General features: G+C 38.3%; 1 protein-coding gene across 3 annotated transcripts in view; it reads left to right on the top strand.

Moving 5' to 3' along the window:
- ATXN10 (ataxin 10) overlaps positions 1–25,338 on the top strand; it is a 103,818-nt gene that overhangs the window by 45,757 nt on the left and 32,723 nt on the right. For all 3 annotated transcript variants that reach the window (XM_074872115.1, XM_074872114.1, XM_074872116.1), the window contains 3 exons: positions 2,341–2,506; positions 7,521–7,629; positions 10,892–11,058. In XM_074872115.1, the coding sequence (XP_074728216.1) occupies positions 2,341–2,506; positions 7,521–7,629; positions 10,892–11,058 (442 nt within the window). The remainder of the gene's footprint in view (positions 1–2,340; positions 2,507–7,520; positions 7,630–10,891; positions 11,059–25,338) is intronic.

Here is a 25,338-nt window from a genome sequence, read left to right as displayed (position 1 = left end):
AGATGACACAGCATGATCATTTCCAAGTAGAAATATAATAATAAATATAAAATACAAAATTGTGTTTCAGATATTGAACTGAGTGTTACAAAAATTCATGATGAGACATGCTAAACCTGGTTGTCATATCTGTTGTATTCAGCTGTAGGCAAACAAATAGGAACAAACTCTGTCATCTGAATGGCTGAACAGTTGTGAGATTGTTTAAAAGAAATGAGCAGATTGCATTGTGTGGGAGAACTAACTTGGAAAAATTCGGGTGAGTCTTGGAAGAAACAATAGAAGAAAGGAATGTAAGGGAACTTGCCCCAGAACAAAAGGTGTTGCTCTCAGGAAATTGTTGGCTGAATGGCAAGACTTGCTTGAAATTCAGGGGAAAGATGGGCATGTCCTGAATGACTGCGCCTGGAAGAAAACTCAGGAAAACATTTTTGACATGAACGCCTAAAGAGAACAGAAAATTTTAAAAGAAAGTACATACAGGTGGAGCTTTAATGTCACTCCTATTTCTCTGAAAGGATTATGGTTGTCTACAAGGGCACCTGATTATATTGCAAGAGGAGGAGTAATGCAAAAAACTTCCCTATTGGCAACAGTTTCATCTCACTAATAGTTTTTGGAAATATGTGGGGACCCTCCAGCTTCTTTACAGAAGGATTGCTTGTCGTTTTTAAACATGTATTCTTTGGATTATTGGTGCAACAATAGCTGACTAGACTTCTGTTATGCAGGAGGTAATATTTTACTGGAATAATTCCTGTATTTGTAAAGTCTGTGAGCAGCCTGTTTTCTTAGCTGAGCATGTGCTTGAAAGGCTCTAAACTTGCTAAAAACTGGCATGTCAAATCCAGCCCTGTCTTTGGGGATGAATGACATATCTGTGCACTTCAGTTGATTTTTGTATCGTGTGCCAGATCTGAAAGCCTCCGCTCAGATAGGGATGTTGGGTAACTGGAGTTTGTAGATGGACAAGTGTGTGGTACCCAGCTGTAACCTGCAGAACAAACAGAACGAGTGTTCTGTGTCACTGCTGCGTCACACACGTCAGCGAAGCCTGTGAGAGAGGTTACGGGTGTTTGACAGCCTTCTGTCTGGAGTCCACCCTTTCCCAAACGTGTTGAGCGCATTTCTGTGCTACTGTGTTGAAAAAGCTTTTTGTCCTCATTCAGATAATTGTTTAATGCGGCTGTATTAATGACATTGAGGGTTGAGTTTAGCAAGAACTGAGTAGCTGTTACGTGATTAATAGGGGTGGGTTCCTGGAGGTTAATAAAGCAGTGACCGTGCTTTTTCCACAGAAAAAGACATTTCTCTTCCCCTTGTGACAACCTGCTTGGTAAATTTAAAAAAAAAAAAAAAAAAAAAAAAAAAAGGCATTTGAACTATTCCACATGTTTTAAATGTCAGTCCTTCCATCTGAATTGCAAATATTTAAGTGAAAGAAAACCCTGAGCCTGCTCTTGAATTCATTCAATAAATAGGGCTCTTTCAGGTTGAGAGAATTACAGTGGGACTTCACTAACCCATGTGCTCCTCTGCGCTGAGTTGAACGGGGAAGCTGTAGGAGGGCCTCTGCCACGTAAAAGTCCTGCTTCCACAAAATACTCCCAGTTTGCCCTAACAACATGAAGGGATATTGGAAATAAAATGACATTAAAGCTGTTAAAATAAATGACCCAAGTACATTTTATAGAGCAGCATCGTTATGTATGCACTTACTTGCTGGTTTAATACACTGAGTAACTCTTACCGGCTGAATGAGTAATTAACTTGGATTTACTGTAGTCCATCTAGTGGCAATTATAAAACAGCTGTAAAGAACCGAGTGTGCATATCAATTTTTATTTCCTCTGTTTCTGCTCAGAATTAGTTTGGGGTTGGGAAGGAGAATTAGTGAAAGACTCTGTGCAAGGCAAGGGCTGTGAAAAGCTGCTGTTTTCAAACGGAAGCTGTCAAATAGTCTGTGTTTATTTTGCTGAATTTAACAACAGCTTTTAAGAGCTGTTTTGGTGGAAATTCTAGGCACAGGGAATATGCAGTCACAGTAATGTTGTGTTAGGACGTAAGAAATTAGAAATTGAAATAGACTTGAGAAAAATATTGACTTGACTGTCTGGCCAGATTGTATTAATTGAATGATGAATTAAATTAGTGGTGTGCAGTAATAAAGCGGCGAACTGGAACTGATTGCCAGTGTTTATAAGACTTCTTAATTTTAAAAAATCAGCTCTGTTACTAGCATGCTAATTTGTATCTTTTTTAATAACTGTATCTGCTTATTCTACTGATAATTCTATATGGCTTAGTGAATTTGATTAACTAGTTGTTTTCTGATTCTAGAGTTACTTTGTTAGAGCTGATGATGGCAGAATTAAGTGACAAGAACCCGGTTCCCAGTGAAGAAATGAATGTGTTCATGAGACATGCTGAGTTCCTTGCAGGCTGTTTCCAAGAGAAATGTGAAGCTGTGCTCAAGTTAACTTCTGCAGCAGATGCAGAAGATGAGGTATGACTGATAAAAAAACATTATAGTACTAGAATCTGAAGTGCTGAGTCTTTATTGCCACTGTTCCCCAAGTGGCACCTGTGTACATTCCCAATTTATATTGGGAAAGCAGCAGCAGAGTTCACAGTAGAATCCATAAGACAGCAGCCCAATTTTCCTTTTAATTCGAGGATGACAAAGAATATGGTACATTGAGATAGAAATAAATCTACCACACATTAAAAATCTCAAAATTTTAAAAATGTTCAAAATTTTACATGTTTGGATGTTTTATTATGTTCGTCCTAAGGATCATGTCTATAATTTATTTGGGTTGTGAATTATATTTTATTCAAATATGAATCAAAACAAAATATTTATTTTATTTATAGGTGGGAAGCAGAATCTCTTTTTTTTTTCTCTTAAAATTGGGGTAAAAATGGAGTAATTGCTTTTATTTTTCTAGCAGTACTAAAGTAAATCTTCGTTTTGTGGGGGTTTTTTTAGACTTAAATAACTGATTATAACTTGATATTTATTACATCGTTAAGGCCCCAAATCCTAGATCTTTGAAAATGCATTTGCTGCTTGAAAGGTGGGTGTTCCTGATCTGATTGGGACCCGGAACATGGAGTTCTGATCGTGGAGAGCTGTGGGGGTGTGTGATAGGCTTAAGTGGAGGGAACCTGTCTGAAACGTACAGTGATCCTCCCTGCAAGCGAGGGCTTGAGTTACTGATTCTTCCCTGTTTCTCAATGATTTGGGGCTCACTGTTGGACCTCGCATGGCTCTGACGAGGCGTCGCTCCTGGGGCCAGCTGGTGTCCACAGCATCAAGTTGCAGAGCTTGCTGGGCTCTTCGTGGCAGACGGCTCCTGTCTCCTGAGCACCCGGACACTTGCCCCAACCCCAAGTCCACTTGGAAGAAATCTGTTATTGCTTCAGACTTAATGAACTGGTTCTGTTGAGGACGGCCACAATGAAGTCCCTCTGCAAGCTAAATAGGAAGGCTTTTATGGGTCACAGATGGTTTGTGGATTGCACTCTGGGAACCTCTGATGCAGAGCTGAGTCCTGGATGGCCTTATTTTATTTGCTCCTTATGAAAAGAGTTGCTGGCTACTTGCCATACCATATAGTGCAGTAGGGAGGTTTAGGCCATCTAAGGGCAGAGGTCTTTTCCAATAATCTGGTGTTCTGTTTTTCCCCTTACTTCCAACAAGCTGCTTGAGGATCTAACACCACCTTTGGGAATACAGAAAACAACTTGCACCATAACTTGCAGTGACTTTATTTGTGCTGTCTTAGGTCATCGTCTTGTGAGCAGGCAGTGCCAGGTCTTATTGGTCTCAGTTCTTAATCCCTCTCATATAGATAAAGTTTTCATGTTTTTCAGCTGATCTAGGGGTGAGTTCTTTAGTTTGTTTTGTCTTTTTTATTTTAAGAAAACTAAAAGTCTGAGAAATGGTTTTGTTAAACGTAGAATTAGTTAATCACTGATTCTCTCTGATTAATCATGCTTAGTTTCAGAAGTCAGTAATGTGTTTTCTTCATAAGATATTTAAAAATACATTTTTAAAAAAAGTCACATCTAGCTTCTGTCTTGCCAAGTGACCCCAACAGTATGTTGAAATTGTTACCCATTATGAGTGTAGTCGGAAGCATTTTATTATTAAAATAAAATTAACCTGTAATAGCTTCATTTGTAGAAACTCGTGAGAACAGCTGTCATAACGAATTTACTATCAAAGTGAAAAAATAGTGATCTTTAAATACTTTTATATGATAATGTTACACAGTGTTTTATTTGCTGATTTTTTTTTTCATTTGTTTAAATAGGCGCAGGAATTTTAAATGTATGTTGAGAGGTGTTACGAAAAGATACTAAAAATCACTTTGAGGAGATGATAGTTGGATGCGTTTAAAAAAAAGCTAACCACACAGCAATCTCTACTTATCTGTCCAAGAAGCCCAGCTTTCCCCTCTCCCCCCCAACTGCTTAGTCTATTATGTTAGAAAATTTAATTGACTACTTCTGGAAAAGGTATCATCTTGGCAGTAAGAGGAATTACACTGAGACAATTCCATCTCCCCCCTGCCTTCTCTCTCTGTTGTTCTCTTTTTTTTCCTTCCCCCTGCCCCCCTCTCTCTTTTTTTTTTTTTTTTTTTTTATTTAATCCTGTGTGGTTACTTTCCAAGTATTCTGTGGTTTCAGTTCTTGGAAAAAAAACGTTTGTTTGCGCCTAGCAGAAGGAGGTCTCTGTCCAACTTGAAGGTGCTGGGACAGCAGTATTGAGAATATTACTGCATAACTTGCCCTGCTTGACACTGACTTTTTATCCTTCTCTCACATAAACATGATATATGATAAGTTGAGTATCACTATTTGGTGGGAAATGTGGATCATTTAATGAGCACAAAATATAAGTCATAATAGCTGAATAAATGGAGAGCAATGGCAAGAATAGTTTAAAAAAATGTGTGTATGTGCATATTGTGTGTAAATGTTTATTCATAACATATGCTTGCAATGGGAAAAGAGAAATTCCAGCTAAAATTCATAAAACTGTTTCTTTTCTTTCTAGAAATAATCAAAAATTGCACCAATTTCTCCTTGATTATATAAATATTTTAGTCTTTGCGTAAGAGTTGTACTTAACTGAAAAAATGCAATTGTGTATGTAGAGTCTGTCATTAAAAATGCTTTAGGTGACATCTGTGATATTAAACTAAACTCTGCCTGGACTGTTCTATGGCCCTGAAGCCAAGTGCCTTGATCAGGCTGTGTCTGTACTAGTAAGCTGCTTTAGCCTCCAAAACTGCGAGGCCACATTTGAAAACCGCCTTTTGGGAACAGTCCTTGAACTGGCCTGACTCCCAAAATGTTGCCTGGGTGTCCCATCCAGTGTTTAATTTATTATATGTAGACACTGCCTTTTTTCCTTAAGGAACCTCAGGTCTTGCAGCTTCCATCTTAAACCAATGAAAAGCTAATCATATGCTTCTGCAGTGCTTAAACCAATGTTTAAAATAGCTTTTCCATTATAAGCCTGACTTGAGCATCAGTTTGCTTTCACTAACTTTCAACCATACTTGCAAAATAAAACCCTTCCCTGGATTTTAAGTTCTTATTTCATCTCTTTATAAAGAACATCTTTTCTGAGTCTCTCTTGAAATATGTTTATTTAAAAACACTTCGATTATTTCCTTATTTACTTTTCAGATTATATCCACATCAAGATGGCTGTCAGACTTCAAAATATTTTGGGGTTTGAACAGCATCTTACTGTTGAACTTGAAGTATTCTGCTTTATTGCCTTTCTTTTGTACAGGTGGAGGGTGGAAAAAAAAAGTAAAAATTGGAAAGTTGAGGCAGGAGGGCGGAACCCAACCAGACATGTTTGAACAGTTTTTTGAAAGTATTGAGTTGTGAATGTAGATCAGAATTTGGGGGTTCTTTTGTGCTTTTTAAGTAATCTGTTCCTCTTCACAAATCTAGGTGGAACAGTTGCTGAACTAAGCCAGTTGGTAGGATAGAGAAAGGGAGAGATAGTAGTGTAAAGCCTTGGGAAGAAATATGTAGAGGGTGGTGAAAAAAAAAAGGGGGGGAAGTGGGTGAAAAAGGGTAAGCCTGAGAAAGGAAAAGCCACAACTCATAGTATCTGCTGCTACAGATCTTCCGTTATGTACGTGGGTAATGGGGTACACAGGCAGCAAGGGCCGTTGTACCTTACTGCTGTGATTTATAGTTGCCTGTTGATATTTGTTTGCTTTACAGTTGCAAAGCCTGTAACATTTCCTTGTGCAAAGGTAAGTGTTAAGCGTATGAGCTGAAGAGGCTTTTGGTTAAGCTACTGTCTTGTAACAACGCAAAATGGCTTAAAAATTGTAAATACCTGCTTACTGTCTCTGAAATACAGCTGGGGTATTCTTACTTCATAACAGGAAAACGATCAATGTATTCAGAGGCAGGTTTTCTGCTGTTGAAAGCAATTTATTGAATAATTTAGGGCAATACCTGCACCTTCCTACACCTGTGTGAGTTAAAAAATGAAAATACAGCTTTAGGACCCTATACCAATTTGTTGTCTTCAAGGAGCGTAGGAAGAAGCAAGGAATGGATATAATCATAGTACTTAATTACTGAACACTATTGTTGATGATTTCAATTATGTTATGTTGATTATACGGGTTCAAAAATATTTTGCTCTTGGTAAGTAGACATTTGGTCCAGGACAAAGAGACAAGGCAAGAATAGTTACTGTGACCTGTGTCTAAGCCTTTTCAAGGCTACTAACAGTTTACGTACCACACCTTGTGTGGAATCATCTTGCAGTCACAGTCTGGTTCTTGAGCAATATGTGGTGTTCCACATTATGCCATGTGCTCTTAAGGTAGTTTCTGGAAGTGCTGGATTGTCATTATAAGCATGCATCAACATAGTCTGTGAGAAAAAATAGTCCTCTGGCTGAATAAATAATATGCAAATAAAATTGTGTGTCTCATACCTAACCAAAATGCTTCATCTATGATCCCAATCCTATTTACCCAAGAATAATGTAAATTCTCGCAGCCAAAGTTCATTTGACCACAGAACTTTACAGAATTCCTGCGGATAACAAATTGGTGTCTTGCAGGCGGTGTTTGTGTCTTTAAAGTGGGACACTCCTACTGAATAAACTCAAAGAAAACATTTATACAGAAATAATTTTCTCAGCTAGTAATTTTCTGCATTTCTGCTTTTGGAAGCTACTGTGTTTTTGTTAAAATTGTATCCCTTATGGCTCTGTTTTGGTTTCCCCATGATTTTTCAGGGCACGTATAACACTGACTGCAGAAAAGAAATTATTGCAGTGTAATACATTATTGTTACTTTAGGAAGATGTCCTCATTTTATATAAATTTATTCTTGGCAGTTTAGAAGACGTGCAAAGAACCTGAGTGCTGAGAGCTCCTGTCCTCTGTTTAGATCATCAGTTTTATGTTCTGATGGTATCCTTCATAAGCCATTTTCAGAAATGTAATTTTCATTTACAGGAAGCATTGGTTACAATTCGTCTTCTTGACGTTCTTTGTGAAATGACATCAAACAACGGACAGCTAGAAGGTCTACAGGCTTTGCCTGGTTTGCTTGAAACAGCCATAGGTGAGTGAAAAGCCACAAGGTTTATTAACTGTTGGATTGCTCCAAATCATGTTGCTCTGTGAATGAAAACATGTTTTTCACAACTGGTGATAATTATCATTCTGACCTTTTAATAAAATAAATAAATAGGAGATTGAGTTAATCTACGTTTTCAAATATTTGACTTGTTCCTGGAATTTTTCTGCTTCTCTGCTTGCTCTGTTGGCCCCTATTACCCAACAGAGCCTTGATTCAACCGTCAGCAATGCACTATTTATACAGGAAGAGTTGGGCAAAGGACAGCTGCCTCCTGTGTTCTTCCACTGGCTGAACGTGTGTGGAAGAATTTCCTCAAGAAGTAGAAAAAGGACTTTTCCATGCTTATTCCCTTCTGCTTCCCAAATTCCTGAAAACTGAAAGTAGGTAGTTTGAATGTTCTTAACCAAATTCATTGGCTTTTAAAGGTCAGTTTGAAAGAAGCTTTCTTCTGCTAAGAAACAACAAGCAAAGGGCCGTACACAAAAAAAAATTAAGCCAGGATGGTCCAGAGGGACCCTATATACTTGGGAAGGAAGGAGAAGGGGGTATATGTGTACTGACTTGTGCCTTCCTAAATCTTAGTACTTTCTGAGACTGGTGTATGCCACCATTTTCTGAGAAAATTGTACAAGTTTATGGATTTTAAAGAAGAATATACAATATTTTGTCTAGAAAGAAAAAGGGTGAAACGGCTGTTAACTGTTACTATTTTGAGATATTTAGAGGGTCCTTGCTGTAAAAAAACCAAACAACCCCCACCAACCCAAAAACCTAAAACAAACAAAAAAACCCAAACAAAAAACCCACCCTAAAGACTGAAAAATATCCAAACCTCTATTTTCGATGACAGGTTCATAGTTTTGTTGCTTACAGTAAGATGACTAACAAGAAGATGTATTTTGTGCATGTGTGTGTGTTTTGAGGAAACTCAAAGTTATGCATTGTGTCATCTGAATGCTTGTGTAAGTCTTTCAACTTAAACGAGAATTTCAAGGAGCTGCAGATCAGTTAAGCTGAGCAGTTTATAGGCCAGCCCTCTGTTCCCTAGCTGTGCCCAGGCTGACTTTTCTCCACAGCGGTCTCCAGGCTAAAACATTGCTACCATGTGCATCCTACGTATTTCCCACATGCCCTCAGCCAACAGGAATTTATCAACTCGTATAGTTTCTCTTTAAGACTACCTTTTGGCTACAAGACTCCTTTAATCCTGGATTAGCAAAAAGGGTGGAAAAACTGTATTGATGTATCACCTTCAGTATTTAGTTCTGAAGACCAGAAGAATAAGGATAGTGCGAAAGGTTTTCATCTAATAGATCTTTTGATGAAGCAGTTCTCATGATATAAACTGAAGAGAAATTTCCTGTTGGAAATTACTGGAAGACTGATTGAAGGATCTGGAAAAAGATCATTCAGATATTAAGTATCAACTAAGGAATGTGTTTCGCTATTTTCAGTAATTGTTGGATTAAGTTAGAGAGTAATTCTGCAAGTGTTAATAATATCTTTAGCACTGTTAACAGCTTGATTGCACAGTGTTTGGGAAATATCACCAGGGAGGGAAACGATCTTTTGGATTGAAGGGCGTTTTGGAAGAATTGCTCTTTGAGGGATGAGGGAACGGCAGACTGAGGTGTCCTTTAGTTGAGAGCATGGGTGACATCCCAGGAGCAGTTGCTGTGTTGCGTTGACGTGCAACGTTTGAGGGGAGCGCTCTTCTCTCTGGGTTGGCATCATGCATGGAAGGTGGCTGCTTTCCTTCCACCTTTTCCTGTGCTTCTCTTTCCAGGTAGGTGCACTGCTCATTGCATTTCTTGTCTGCACGGCAATAAAATTTGAAGAGTTTTATTTACTTTTTTGGAGGATTTTGGGGTTTGTTTTGGTTTTTGTTTTTAATCTTCTTGTTCAGGGGTCCCTCTTAAGGGCAGGCAGGAGGTTTGGGAAGACCATAGAATTCCCTCTTAGTGTTTCTGTGTGGGAAAATACGAAGACTGTAAGGCAAGGAAGCACACAAAGTGGAATGCCATGAGAAGGATATGAGACGCTGCTGATTTTTATGAATGTATGTTTTTTAGGGTCAATCAGGAGATTGATTGATTTTTCTTAGTTCAAAGTATGAACAAAAAGAAGTGATAGCTGTCATTTGGGAGGCCTCTAGGCCCTATTATAGTTTCATATTTAAAAAAACCCTACCAAACATGTAGTTACCTCTTTATTAGCACAGAGATCTTTTTCTTCTCCTGTATCATCTGGGAGTGAAACTATAATATGAGGACCTATGTAGTTTCTTCTGATTTAAATCCAGGAAATCTAGTGCCCATTCCACTATGGATGTTGTCACATTTGCAGCAGGAGGAGGATAGGGCTTATATAACCTGTGCTATATGTGCTATAACCTGATTTTTGCTATGGCTTTACTGTTCCGGTTTAAGTTGTGTGAAGCTTCTGGGGGACAATGGCATACCTAGGCATTTATTAGTATTGCAGGTCACTTAGAGGAGAAATACTTGTTAGTTTTTAAATATAGGCACAGCCTTTAGTGAAATAACTTCTCAGCTGTATGAGCTCTCAGGTGTTCACATGATTTCAACGTTTCTTCTAGGTGTGGTCTCTTTGTGGAATGTTGTTTTCACAGATTTTAGTTTCCCTTCTCCCCGATTCCTCTCTGGAGCATTGAAGAAAAAATCCTAGTTGCTGTAAACTGGCATTTACCATACAGGAACATTAGTATTTCTTAGCTGACAAGATTAGGGCACTGAAAGATTTGTAAAGATGTGTCAAGGTGCTAGATGTACTCAAAATCTTTTCTGATACTCCAGAGCTAGGAACAGACTGGAGAAGAGAGAAAAAAGTTATTCTGTGATTAGAATGTATTGCTGTGACAAGTTTGAACTAAAGGAAGTTTTCTAAAAAACTTGGGTTTAGCAATAGATTTATGGTGCCAGAATCATCAACAGCCTAAAAATTCTGACTCTTCAAGTAGAGACTGATAGCACCAGCCTTCAGACTTCATGTCTGAACTATATAAGTGTGTAAAAAGTACACAAAAATACCTTCTGGCGTTGGGATGGCCTTTTATGGTTATACTAGGACAAATTAAGAAATTAAGAAAACTTTCAAAGTTCTTTTGACATACTGCTGCATATCTGAAATTATATTGATTAACTTTCAACCTAAGAGTAGTAAAGCTCTGTGCAAAGTGATACTAATTTTCATGGGGTAATTAAAATATTCTTGTTTTCTGTAGATACTCTGAGATTAACTCATCTTGCTGGGAAACAGGCTGTAAATATTTTCACTGCCACACATATGACAGGGCAGGAAGAAATTTCGCATCCAGCTGTGGGTTTTAAATCTCATCTCATTCGTTTGATTGGAAATTTGTGTTACAAAAATAAGAAAAACCAAGACAAGGTAAGTTTATACGTTTTTCTGGCAGAACTCTGACATACCTGACAATGATTTTACTGAGAAAAATATATTGTTGATCTATAAATAGAGATTAAAATTGGTCATGTAAAGGAGATAATTTTTTTCTTTTTCAGTGTTTTTGAATTTTTATCACAGGCATGCTAAATTTTAATAACAATGTGATGTGTGCCTGTCTACCTTCTACTTCAGTCATATAGAATGCAAGCCAGTGCCTAACTCCTTTATTGTATTCATGTTTGCACTTTCTTTGAAAAGAAAATGTCTGAGACTAAACCTCAACTTCGCTTTGAAGGGAAATGGATGAGAATTGTTGCATGAACTTAATTTTAAATCTTTGAATTATTCTCTAATGCTTTTTTCCCCCTTCCCACCCCTTCCCTAAATTTTTTCATTGAAAATGTAGGTCTGCTTCCATCAAATCACTTTGACCCCTTTATCTTTAGAATTCCTGTATGGAAAAATTTGCTTCCACAATGAGGAAAAAGAGGAAACAGCGTGTTTTTAAATATGAAACCTTTTTTTCTTAGAGTGATAAAAGATGTGGACTTGTTAGACTAATGTCAGCAAGAAAAGCGGTGGTGAAATAATGTTGAAATAACTTCCAAAAATCCATTAGGTTACTTTTCTCATTTGGCCTAAGCAACCACGTAGTGTATTACAGTAGCCTCAGCTTAGTGAAAGGTTTCTGGTTCTCTAGTTCTTCCTTGTTATAGAGAAACCCTCTGATTTCTGTATCTTCCTTTTCTTGTAGAGGTGTTACTCCTTACGGCAGCCTTGTCCTGGAAGGAAATGGTCTTGAGTAGCCTTTGGTATTGATATTTGTTATTGAACGGGGAAATTTGGGATTGTTTTCTTTTCTTTATTAATTTGAATCAAAATTTTCACCTGCTCTCAAGGAAGAAATTTTTAGCCTGAAAAAATGAAAAACACAGAAGAAAGGCTGTATCAAAGAAGGACTAAAGGAGATAATGGAGTATTTTACTTCTCTCTTATGATGACAAATGAGACCCATGTCACCAAGTACCAAAACCACAGTAAATTAATACTGGTTATTCCGCAGGAAGTTGCGTATGATGAGACACTCTTGAGTCTAATTCTGTGTTGTGAAGGAGCTATCGAGACATCAAGTACTGAAAAATCAATCTCTGTTAGAAGCTTCTGTTTCCTAAATACTTTTTTTTTTGGTGATTACTTAATTTTACAAAGATAATAGATTCTTTTGTACTGATGCCATCAACTCTGGTTTCAACAGCTTCAGTGTCTACCAAGTTAGACTTTTATAGTGGCAGCAGGGCATTTTCATAGTATATGAGAGCAGTGCTCCCATTTCCTTGTGTTTTTTTTTTCTGCAGAGCAGAGAAATGAAAAACCTGAGGAATGCTACCCTCTGTCTGACAAATGATAATAATATGGGCATATAGATGGGAAATAGGGTAATGATCCTCCCTTTCCCCATTCATATTATAGTGTATAATAAAAGGTTTTAATATTTCTGAAAATATTATTAATCCTATTAATCACTCTTGCATAGCTTTGTCTCTGACCGTTATGATGTAATATGTGTTTATATAAGTGAAATACATTTTTGTGGAATACCTCATGATAGTGGAGGGGAGGGTGTTGCTTTCATTTTGAAAGGGTTGATTTACTGCTTATTGTTCATTTTCGCTCAGATTTTCAAAGGCCCCTGGAGCAATTAGGCATGCAGGCTTAGTGTTTTCAGTGGAAGTTGGGTATTAACTTGCCTTAAACTGCCTGCAAATATTATTGCTTTATGCTGTCTTGAAAATTACTTAAGATTCTGGTGTGTGATATCATGGAACATTATTTAAGTACCGTTGAAACTTTAGAAATGCCAATAGTATGGTAGCCTGTCTGTACCTTCAGCTTATTTCATACATTTAAATAGGTTCTAATAAATGCACTTGTCATTTTTAAGGCAGTTTCCATACGTAAACACATGCTTGTGAGGACAGGGAAAGCAGCCCATATCACTGCACAGACAAGAAAATGGAAGTTTTGAGATAAGAGTGAACTGTTCAATGTGCATGGGTCAGACCTAGAACTGAATGGAAATGGGGTTAGTTCATGTGTTCCCACATCTCTCTTCACAGTAGTATCTCACAATATATGTCTTTTATATCCATTATTGGGTTTACACAGAGTTTACTTTCTGTACTCAATCAGAAATAATTTAATACAGGGTAGATTGTGGGGGTTTTATATAACAAGCCAACTGATCAAAGCGTCTGAGAGACCGTGGGCTTTACCATTGACTGTTGTTTTTGTGTGACTTACCATTGGAATTGTAGGCACAAGATGGGGAAGTGGCTTCCTCTTTGGTCAGTGTAGCTGGTTGCCTAGCATGAGAGGGCTGCACATCACTTACCAAAGGCTCCTGAAGCAGTGTTAACATTCTGACTCTTTAATGAACTGAGGCTTTCACACTTGTTTTCTCTAATATTTTTCTGTAATTTCCAGTCCTAGCAGAGCTCTTTTCCCAGTAACAACGATAATGCTGTAGTAAATGAAGTAATAGCCACTACTAATAATAAATAATAAAAAAATATAGCCTCTAATTTTATAATATAACCTTGCTTGATGTCGCTCTGCCCGACTTGTTCTGAAAACATAAGTAGTTCCCAAAGACCTGGGGCTCAAACGGTGACTTGAGCTAAGCCCTCCAAGTGGACAGAGTTTCATCACTGTTTTCAGGAGCTTCTTCAAGAGTCGAGTGACAACCTGCTTGTCCTCTGGGAGGTGGGTCTTGGAGCCAGCCTACACCTCAGGCGGTGTGCGTCTCCTGAAGTACAGCGGTACAGTCCTGCTGCGTGGGGCACTGGTGACAGAGATAAAGCAACAGCAAAAACCTGGAGGGGGAGAATAATTGCTCTGCAAAGGCTGCTTCTCCATCTCTGTTTATGGTCTCTGCCTGCTATAAGGGCAATAATTACAGGGGATTAGTGCACTGCCTTGTTGGCAGTGGTGAAAAATATTGTAATGCTTTGGAACAGAGAAATATCTTACTAGTGCTTTATTGCTTCTTCACTTTCTGTTTAAAACCATTCTTTGTTGTTAAAAAGCATTCTTTAGCTTGTACTCTGTTAGCATTAGGAATGCATTCTTTACATCTTTTCTTCCTCATAGTTTTACTTACACTGTTGTGATAAGTTCTTAAGATACAAGGGAGTGGGCAGACATGTAAGCCATAAACTGAGATGCAGTTATTAAAAATGGGTCTTGCCAGGCTTACTGCCCACTGGCATGTTCGATGAGGCTGGATGGGTTGGTATTTGTAAGAAAAGTGTCTGATAAAACGTTCGTTTTGGACTCATAAATGTTGGGTATGTGGATGTCCTGAGTTACACGCACTCTTGCATGAAGAGCAGAGAAGAGCAAATAGAAATGCTGAACTTAGGACACCGAGTGTTGAGCTGGTTCTGTGTTGAACCTGCCAAGAGTCTGCAATGGATGTGCAGTTCATCTGCAGTTGCTTTCTCTGTAGGAGGAAGAGGTTTCAGGAGTTCTTGTCATGCATGTGGGGCAGTCCTGTGGCTTCTATTTTGCTACGTCTCCTTCACAAAGCTGGATTGTACATTTTGATTAAATATACTGGAAGGAAGGAGGTGGGTTCTCGGGCTGAGCAAGGAGTGGAGTTTTTGTCTGGTAGCTGATGAAGTTATCCAAAGGAAAAAGTGAAAATTCCTCCATACTCCCCTCACCTTGTTTGACTTGCCTTCTAAACATCTCAGTTTTTATCATCTGGACAGTATTTATACTGTTTTCCTGGGGAGAGGCTTTAGACCCTTATTTTCCACTCTCACTTCTAAAGCTGTGAAGTGATGGGTTCAGTACAGCTCTTTCTGCTTGTTTAGTATAGAGGACCTGTTTATTTTAATAAAGAATAAAACTTATGAAAGAAACCTAATGAATGAAGTATAGAGGATATAATTCTTTACTGTAGAAATGAAACAAATACGAAATGGGTCACAGCAATTAATCTGGACCCCTATTTCTTTGTTCATTTACAAGACTATGTACTGGAAGGTGAGTTGATTAATCTCTGCCGTATTGTGACAGTTAGCACTGCTCTGCACAACCTTATTACCTTTCCCTAAAACTTGTTTATGTTGTGAGGTGTTTAAAATACTTGATTTAATTGCAAGTGTCATCAGTACTTGAATAAGCAACGGAATAATGTAGACCTTATTCCGCATTGTTTCCCTTCCTCTCTTGTAAAGGCTTCAATCACGTAACCTTGCTGGAGTTAGTAAATAGGGAATCGAAAGGAAGTAGAAAGCTTGACAAAGTTTAATTGCAGTCTTTATTCACTATTCACTCCAGTTCACTATTACCTCGGAGATCAAACAGGGGAATCTGAATTGCCTGGGGGTTCTGTCCTGTGAAAACCATTACCGAAGGATGCAGTGCTGTCTGGAACAAGCGAGATGCGAGACATGAGCTGCGTTCCTTGCAACGGGGGAGCAGCCAGCTGGCAGAACATCGGTGTGCTGAGATCGTGCTGTACTCTTGCCTTCTGAGAGGGATCCTGAAGGGAAAACTGTGACGTTTCTGAATGCAAAGTTAAGCCTAACTTAGTAAGAACAAAGCACTTAGCTTGGGTTTGGAGCTGTAGTCTGGTTGCATTGGTTTTGCCATCTTTAACTGACTCTTGCTACTAATAGGATGGGTAGTTTATTGCTACCTGCTTACTTTGTCTAGCAATATAGTTTGATACGTGCCCAGAGATCTCTATCCCCCTGCAGAATAGTGAATACACACAAGTATATCTCTGAGATGTCTCTTTTTCTTAATCAGGCTGTTAAAAGCAAAACCAATCCCTTCAGGTAAAGAAAGCAATCCATACCCTTATGCCAAGGACATTGTAGATACCAGGGATGCTGATGGACCCAATGATAGAGTGTTAAATCTCTGAACATGTGTGTTTCATTGGTAAAGTTATCCTATTGTTTATGTAGGGGAAAAAGTTTTAAATACAGAGTTGTCTTTGGTACTGGCACCTTCTTACCTGAATGGAATCACTCTAATGGGGTGAACAGTTTATGAGGGAAATTTTTTCACATGCCAGTTTTTTATTTGAGGTGACAGCAATGCTTCCTCTAATGCAATTATATTGGGTTTTGTCAATGCAAAGTTGAGAAGGGAAGTGCTCTGGGAGAGAAGGGGAAAAGAAAAGCTTCTACAGTGAAAATTAATCTTAATAAAAGTAGCAATTAAAACATCTGGATACTGTTTAATGTAACTTGGATTTTTTTTTTATATATACATCTAAGCCAAATTGTTTTATATGAGAATCCCTAATTTGAAGACTGTTGAAAGTATGAACAAGATTTGACTTGTTTGGAATTCAGTTTTCCATTCTTTTTTTTTCAGTGGGGTAGGGTGTGCAAGGAATTCAGTTAGAATACAGTTAGAAAAAGGTGCCAGCATCCATAGATCAAATTGTCACCATTCAACTCCTTAACTTAATCTTCTTGCTGTAGTGATTATAAAATAGCAAATTTCAAACTAAATACTAAAACAAATACTTTGCTTTATTTAACAATTCATTCTTTTTCACCTAAGGTTTTGAAAAAGACTGTATGAGCTTATCTGTTCTTTTTCTTCAGATTTAGTTTCACTTTTTAAAGTAATTATATTCTTCCTGACATGGCAGGATTTGGAGTTACTTGCAGTGAAGAGTATCCCACATTTATCTGCATATGCTGTTTAGAGAGGGAGGAGAGAAATAAACCACTTTGACTTCTTCATTAGAAACCTTCATAATTGTGATAGTTGTATTTTCCTAATATTAAACATAAGCCTAAAAAGGAATTGATTCTTGGTTTAGAGTTGAGCAAAAAAGGAGGAGCCTTTTGGATCTGGATGCTCTGAAGTGGTGAGCTTCTGCACACCTAACTAAAGTTCTGCATGGTTCCACTGTTTGAATGGGGCGATTCTAATGTTGTAGCTATCTATGTTTTAATGCTTTGCTAGATAAGGACAAAACATTCAGGGTGTTGGCAGGATTGAGCCCTTTAATTGGTAAGTTTTGTCTAGGTGTAGCACTGCAAAAGTCAGCAGTAAAGCTTAAAATGGACTTTCTCACAGAAGTGCTTTAAAAGCCTAGGTTTTGCTGTGGAAATGAGATATCTACCTAACTAGTATAGAGATACCCCAAGTAGAAAAGTTCCAGAGTGTCTTTTTTAAAGTATCTGTTGCGACATAGAAGGTAACTGTCTCTAGTCCTGGTCCCATATGGATTTTATGTTAGTCTTCAGCTTTGTCACAATCATGAATCCTTAATGAAGTGCCAAGATTTTCATCGAAGTTCTAGAGACTGTTAAACAAAAAAGAATCATGAGATCTCTAAGTGGTGGGACAATGTGGGTAGTAAAGGGTTGGTGTGGACTGTTTTTGCCCTGAGGTCAGAGATGCATGCCTAATGCAGTATAGTTTGTAAAGCGCTGAATTAGTTTTATAACAATGTGGTTCATTTGTTGTTAGAGAATAATACAAAACTTTACTCTGTTGTGCTGCTCCTTTATAGGCAACAAGCTAATGTTCCCTCTTGTCCTGCTCCTATTCCCCCTTCCGCTCCACCAGTTTTTGGCAATTGATACAGCTCATCCAGTCGTACCTTGTGACTTTTATGGTTTGACCAATTTCACTTGAAGCCTTGATCATAAAATGCATTGAAAGTTTTCTCTTGCAAGGAACTTAGATGCACTTAGGTACAGTCAAAGTTTCATATTAGAGGAAATGTTAATAGCGTGTAAGCTATTTCTTTGTTTTTCTTCTAGGTTTTATTTTAAACAGCTTCCATTTGATATTTAAATTGCACGCTACATAGAAACATCTTCACATATTGATTGTCTGGATATCCTCAATGATTAGGTGAAGGCTGACACGTGCAGTACCATACTTCCCTTCTAGTGTATTACTGGCCTGCTTTATGTGGAGGATTACAGTAATTACCATCTAACAGGTGTATAAAGATCAATCCGTATAGTATTATGTTCTCGTGATTCATGGGCTGAGACTTTGAGCAAACCTTGAGTATACATAAACATAAACTACTTTGGCTTCTCCCAATGTGAAGATGTCTGTAGAATGATGATTTTATGCAACATGCGTTTGCCAAAAGCAAGAATGGGACTTGGGCATTTTGGAGTAAAAGAAGGATTGTGGGAGGAGGATTATTCTTCTGAAGTTCATAGTGTTTTAAATTAAGATGTTGGATAGCTCTAGAAATGAGATTAATTGCTTTGATTTATAGTGGAGAGGGAAGATAGAAGAGAGTAAGTTGACTAGATGTCTTCTAACGTTCAAAATTAAAACAAGCTGGCTCTGCATACATTTCCAAACAGTCAGTACCAATTTACAGACTTGTTGGCCTCGATTCTGAACGGTTTTTTGAACCCTATTTGGTGTTGAACCCCATTACCATTGCGGCGCAGCACAGGACTCTAGCTCTTTTTAAAGGAAAGCTCAGCATGCTGTTGTCAAACAGCCATTTCCAAACCTTTTTCAAACTTTCTAAGTGTTGAAACTGCCTCTGTAGCATTGATGTTTAGTGTGCCTGTTGAAGATGAGCAGCTCATGTAAAAATACTCATTTTAAGCCAGACTGAAGTCTAAAAATAAGGTATTGACCTTTATATGGAAGAATTTTCAGAGGTTCCTGTGACTCCTTTCCTGGTCCGATGGGCTGAGTAGTAGTTATCATACATGTGGTAGATGTGAATTAAACTTGGTGTTCACCAGAGAGTCTTTTGTCCTGTTGCAGGCTTTTTAGACTTGCTGGTTTGCAGAATTATTTGAAAGGTGTATTGTGTGGCATTCCTCTCTGCTTGGAGTAATTGTTATAAACACCAGCATGAACCATACGATGAGAGGGTTACAGCTGTGCTGTGGACATCTCAGGTGGTTCTTGGCGTGTTACCTCCTTTGTAAAACAGAGGAGTGTTCTCCTGGGCTTTGGAGGGGCTTTTGCTCTTCTAGAATAGCCTCAGCATCTGTTGGGCAAGCGCCCTGGTTTAAAGAATGCTGAAATCAGAAAATGTCTTTTCTTTCCTCACTGATCTGACTCAGCCTTGTCATTTCTTTTTCCGGGTGTACATTTTGAGGCCTATAAAGGTGGCAGGTGATGTGGCCTAGCTTGTCGAAGAAGGAGCCTGAGAGTCATGACAGCTTTTTTTTTTTCTCCTTTCCCCAGCTTGGATTCAGATACTTTAGTAAGACATGGGTTGTTAAAGTTCTAGTAGCTTGCAAAATATTCTGAAGTATTCAGAGATTTTTGTTGTTGTTCTATATGTCATTCTCAGTTAAATAAAGAGCAACAATTCAACCAAAAATGTTTCTTGCTAGTTTACTAGGTGGTGAAGAACTGAATTTGTTTGGGGTACTCAACGTTAGGAAAACTGTTACTAAAATAACCACCTTCTGATGTGGCTAATTTAATGTTAAAAAAAAAAAGAAAGCTCTGAAGACATACTGTACCCAGTGTCGCAGGAAGGGGGTATGTCAGTGTTTCCTGCTTTTTGCCAGTGTTGTTGTTTGCTGGGAGCAAGGCCACCATATCTGGAAGAATGTCAACCTTTCTGAATACTTTTTCTCCAGCTCAGATCTGAGCTGTTAATCTCAATTCTTTTAACTTTTACTGGTGTCAGATACAAGTGACATATTTTCCATTACTCTAACAAGGAATTTCACTAATTTTCTATGTTGTTTTTCATTGTTTTAACCTCAGCATGAACTTTTTGAGTTTCTCTTGTCTTTTCTTAACTGCCATCCCACATAAAATTTCTTTGTTTGTTTTTTTTTTTTTTTTTTGGGGGGGGGGGGGCAGGTGTTGTTTGCTTGTTTTAAAAGCTGCACCAGACTTCACAATGAGCTCATGTTATAATACTGTGAGCGTTGAACATGATCCCTTCTGGATACATAAAACTTTCTCTTCCTTTCCTCTTACAAGAGGTTGTGTTTGTTGTTTTAATTATCCAGTGAGGCACAGGAGTCAGTCATCTTTTCATCTGTTTCCTGGGTAGTTACTAAGTTTTGGTTACCTGAGATATTGAAGTTTCTCAGCTTGTATTTTTATGACAATCCTAAAGTTTATAAACGTAGGCATGAGCAAAAAAAACCCACAAATTTTCTGTTTTGTTGGGTATTGAGATTTAGCCATCTCTACTTGTAATTTGTCAGTTCAATTCACGTTTTGGAAGTACCAATAAAATAGTTTCGTTGAGGAAATAAGGGAGCGTGACCTATGTGATGGACTACATTTTGTGATTAATTCACTGCAGTAGCTCTTGGTTTTAGTGGTACTCTGTGCTACATTCAGGGTGAGGAGGACATGAAAGAGACTCTGTATAAAGGCTTGTGGAAGGGGGGGGTGGAAAATCCCTTACCAGTGATCAGCAAGTAGGATGCTGAACACATGCTACCAAGTCCTGCTATTAACTTTCCCACCAAAATCAGGGAAGCATTGAGCTAGACAGAAGCTTACAGCTGTGCTTACAAATGTCCAGTTTCAGTGTCATCACAGTGGGGTTCAGTTCCTTAACTCCCTCCACTCCTGTGGCAGCCCATCACCAGGTTCAGTAGAGCTCTGATGTCTTGGAGGCTTCAGCCTGGCTTTGTCTTATCAAAAAAGCAGCTGAGAGCCTTCAGTTCTCTTCCAGCCAGTGTAACTTCTGTTACCAGCCCCGAAAATTGTTTTCTAAAACTCCTGTTGAGGCTGTATCTGAGCACCTAGTCTTCAGATTTGGTTTTCTTTAGTTTTTTTTTCCCCCTTTCTCCTGTTTTTCTTTGTGTCTTTGGGAAGAGAAAGGGAAGTGCAGTGACTGTCATCTGCAGTTTTGGATTTCTGCCATTGGGTGATGCTGTTTGTTCTAAATTGTAGACCTGCAGTATTCTGCTCTTCGCTGTTCAGCATGGCCATGCTTGAGCGAAGTTTAGTGATGCAGGTGCCCAAAGGGAACTAAAGTACTTGAACAGTCTCATTTTTAAAGCCTGCAGAAGTTGGGCAGGGGGGGAGGAGGAGGGGGAAATGAGGATGCACATGTCCGAATAGGCAAAGGTTCTGCCTGTTCAGATCTTACTTGCAGGATTCCATTCAGTTATCTTTTCTGCTTGAAATGCAGGGCACTTTGAGGAGCCCAAATATTATTAGAGGCTTGCAATAATATCAAAATAAGTGGTGATCGCTTTTGCATCCTTTTATTAGCTGTGGATTATCTAATCTCCTTTCTATCCACAGCCAGTGATTGGAAGAAATCTACCTAGCTTTTCATGCCTGCTTTTATCTATGCAGTGGTAGAATGGGTAAAGAGAGGAGAACATCTTTTAATCTTTAAGGAGATTTTAGAAAAATATCTCAGTTCTTACATTGTTTAAGGACTTTATAAGTAGTGAGGATCTTCCATCTGTGTTTTGAGGGAGAACAGAGCACTATTCCCTTTACAGTCTACTGATATCTTTATTTTGGCAATTCACATTAACTGTGCTTTTTGAAAAATTTCTATTCTTTAATCAAAACAGCTCAGTATTTCCATAAAGAAGTAGCAGAGATAAAAATTACCTCATTAATGAGCATTTAAATGTTTAAAACTGCATGTCTCCCAAGTTCACACATCATAATTGCAGTCAGTCAGACTTGTTCAGACTGTTATGGCAGAAGTGATTTGCTGGAAGGATTTTGAAGGGACATTGACCAAAGATCTAATAAAGACACTGGAAGAACAGTTGGGCATTAGTTTAAGTTCCCTGAATAGAGCTCTGCCTACATTTAGATGTTGTAGTGGTGGGAGCAACTTCAAAGTACTATGTCAAGTGATCTCTGTGCTGAAAGTCAGAGCACCAAGAAGATGTTGAATTAATCCTCTGCTGTTTGGGAAATGCAGAATGAGCTAAATTTGCAAAAGTCAAGATGATGGCTTGATTTGTAGGTATTAAGCTTTAGTTGATTAGAGACTGCTAGCAAGATTCCTTCCATCTTCCCTCCAAGCATTTCCATCAGAAAACATCACAGGACTCATTGCTGCCATCCCATATCCTGATGTGAAGCTCTTCTCTAAGGAAAGAAGAAACCTGTGCCTCCAGTGTGGTTTGTCTTCTCGCTCATAAGGTGATCCCTCCGTAGGATAAGATTAGGTGCTTGCTAATAATTGATGTATATTCAGGTGGAGGATCCCTGTGGGTTTAGCATGAGAGAGTAACTGAATAGACAACAGCATTGCACATCTATTTATTCACCTTCCAGACACTGACACAGGCTCCTGTGGACTCTAGCAGGGTTGTATCCAAACAACCCTTGTCTCCAAGACGGACTTACTAAATTTTCAGATGTATCCTCACAGTCTGAAATTCAGAAATGCCCTTTTTTGCCACTGATTGAGAGAAAATAAATGTCTGTGTGCATGTTGCAAATGGCTAAAATAGGTATAGAAACTGTTGGCAGTTGGGATACACAAATAAGGGATGGTTTGACCAAAGTCATTCTTTGCAAGATAAAACAAAATTGAAGTTCAATATAATAACTCTTATGTTATCATTCTGGTGGGTTATAAATGTCCTGTAGGTATAAAAGTTTAGTGATCTGAGGAGGTACAGAAGAGTGCTTTGTTTTGCATGCACTTTGAGCACTAACCCACACACTTGTAACAGTTTGTTTCTGAAATTGGAAATACAGCCTTTCTGTCAAGGTGGTGTTCTTGTTTTATTGTTCATTGTTCTCATTTATGAAATGGAATATCTTCCATAATTCTAGGGAATAGGGAAATTGATAATCAATAGAAATTAGCTATTTTCTGGTTTTCTATCGGTAATCTGTATAATTTTATATAAATATATGGGGGTGGGTGTGTGTACATATAAAATATATACATGAATATAAATATATATTACATATGTGAAAAAGAAGTGTGGCCAGCAGGTCAAGAGAGATGATTCTCCCGCTCTACTGTGCTCTGGTGAGACCCCACCTGCAGTGCTGTGTCCAGCTCTGGGACCCCAGCGCAAGATGGAAACGGACCAGTTTGAGCAGGTCCATGGGAGAGCCACGAAAATGGTCAGAAGGCTGGAGCATCTCCTCTGTGAGGAGAGGCTGAGGGGGGCTCTGGGGAGACCTTATTGTAGCCTTTCAGTACTTCAAGGGGGTGTATAAGAAAGATGGAGAGAGACTTTTTACCAGGGCCTGTAGTGATAGGACGAGGGGTAACAGTTTTAAACTGAAAGAGGGTAGTTTTAGATTGGATATAAGGAAGAAATTTGTGATGATGAGGGTGGTGAGGCCCTGGCACAGGTTGCCCAGAGAAGCTGTGGCTGCCCCCTCCCTGGAAGGGTTCAAGGCCAGGTTGGACGGGGCTTTGGGCAACCTGGGCTAGTGGAAGGTGGCCCTGCCCAGGGCAGGGGATTGGAACTAGATGATCTTTAAGGTGCCTTCCAACCCAAACCATCTGGGATTCTATATACATACATAAATAGAGGTGTATATATATACACGTACACACACCCTGATCCGTTGCTTCAGTATACTACTGTGTGGCGACAACTTTGGAAAAAATACCGAAGAGGGGTGTTATTTTTGGTTGAAATGAATTGTTCATCTTTGATTTACTGATCTTCCCACAAGCAGTGTTTACACTGCTTTACTCGTATATACTGTGAAAGAGATTTTCAAATAGGAGACTAATTAATCTCTTGAGTAAGAATCGTAACTTTTGTTCTATTCCTGGGAAAAAAGTTGCATCGTTAGGTTTTTTTTTTTAAAAAAAAACAACTGTAGAATAAGTTCTATGTACCTTGTTAGATCTTATTTTCATTGATGGCAAGATGCTGGTTTTTGGCATCTCTCAATGAACTTTGCTAAAAATGAGTTATGGATCAGTTTTGATGTGAAAAGAAAAAAAAAAAGAAACAGCACTGATACTTGAAAACATGAAAAATTTTGTATGAACATAAATTACATGAATTTAGAGGCTGAAAAAATCTTACTTTGCAAGCCAGCAGTACTTTGAAGACTATGAATGCCAAAACTGTGCAAGTCTTGAACAGTGTATGTATCACACTGTGCAATTTAGATATGATACAAACCATGGAAATTATATTCCCCTGATGACAGTTTCCTGAGGAACAGAACACCCAGTATAAGGGATCTATTTGCAATATGAATGAGTATAACCGAGGCTTTTGCAGTATTTTAATTTGAGTTTGAGATTCATTCTGCTTGTGTAACTTCAAAAGTATAATTTTGCTGCTTTTAAGTGTAACAAAAAATTTTAGACAGTTGACTGCCTCTAAAGGAAAAATATCCAGTGTGCTTCATTCCAGTCTAGTAATTTTTGAGGTGATGTGTGCAATATTTCAGGTTGCTTTAATATTTTTAATTTATTACAATCTGACTGATGTTTCAAGTGAAATATAGAAACTGGACTTAATATGAGGATTGGCTTCATCTTGAGAAAATAAAAGTTTTTGTATCTGTCATAAACTAAGTATTGAGTTGCTTTCTTTTTTTGTGTGTTTTAGCATTACAGTCTGCTTTGGTTTGACATTAATCTTAGCTATGACAAAATAAGGATTTAGATTTTGGTCTAGAAATTACTGTTCTAGACCACAGTTATGGAGCTCAGTGAATTCATATGGAAGTTGGCGACATTTCCGTTGAGTTTTAGTAAGGGTAAATGACCTCCAAATCGATGATTTTTTTTTTTTTTTTCCCCCCCCTGTCTTTTTAGAAAAGGAGGGGTGCTACCTGTGGAGCTCTTCAGTGCCTGCAATTTTCCATAGGACAGTTTCCAGCTTTTCTAAAAATGCTTTCACCCTTTAGTCCAGCAAAGTTAAGTTTGCACACTTGACCCTGGAAATACTGAAGGGCTTTACTTCAGGCAGTTGTTCAGTATTGTAGTAATAAATAAATAAAAATGCAGTGTTTTGCCTGCAACAAAAATGGGAACAGTTTAGTGAAAATTAATAATAAATTGGTAAGTTCCCTTGAACTTGCACCTAAGTTATGTTGCCTTGAACTTAATTAGACGTCACTGCCTTGGTATTTTCTAACCAGGTCTATTTAGTTGTGTCGGCTCTGTGTTCCTCGCAGCTCCAGTCATGAGAAGCTGATGCAATTTGAGAGGGCATTCTCATGCCAGTTCTTCTGGAACTTGCGATCCAATTGGAGTATTTGGTGGTTGGGAGTGTCGCCTTTTAATTCCAGCCTTTGAGTCGAGCAATTTCATGAGCACCTCACCATGTAATGCATTTT

Source organism: Strix uralensis, chromosome 5, assembly GCF_047716275.1.
Source record: "Strix uralensis isolate ZFMK-TIS-50842 chromosome 5, bStrUra1, whole genome shotgun sequence".
Classification (NCBI taxonomy): domain Eukaryota; kingdom Metazoa; phylum Chordata; class Aves; order Strigiformes; family Strigidae; genus Strix; species Strix uralensis.
This window is presented reverse-complemented; position numbering and strand designations above follow the sequence as displayed.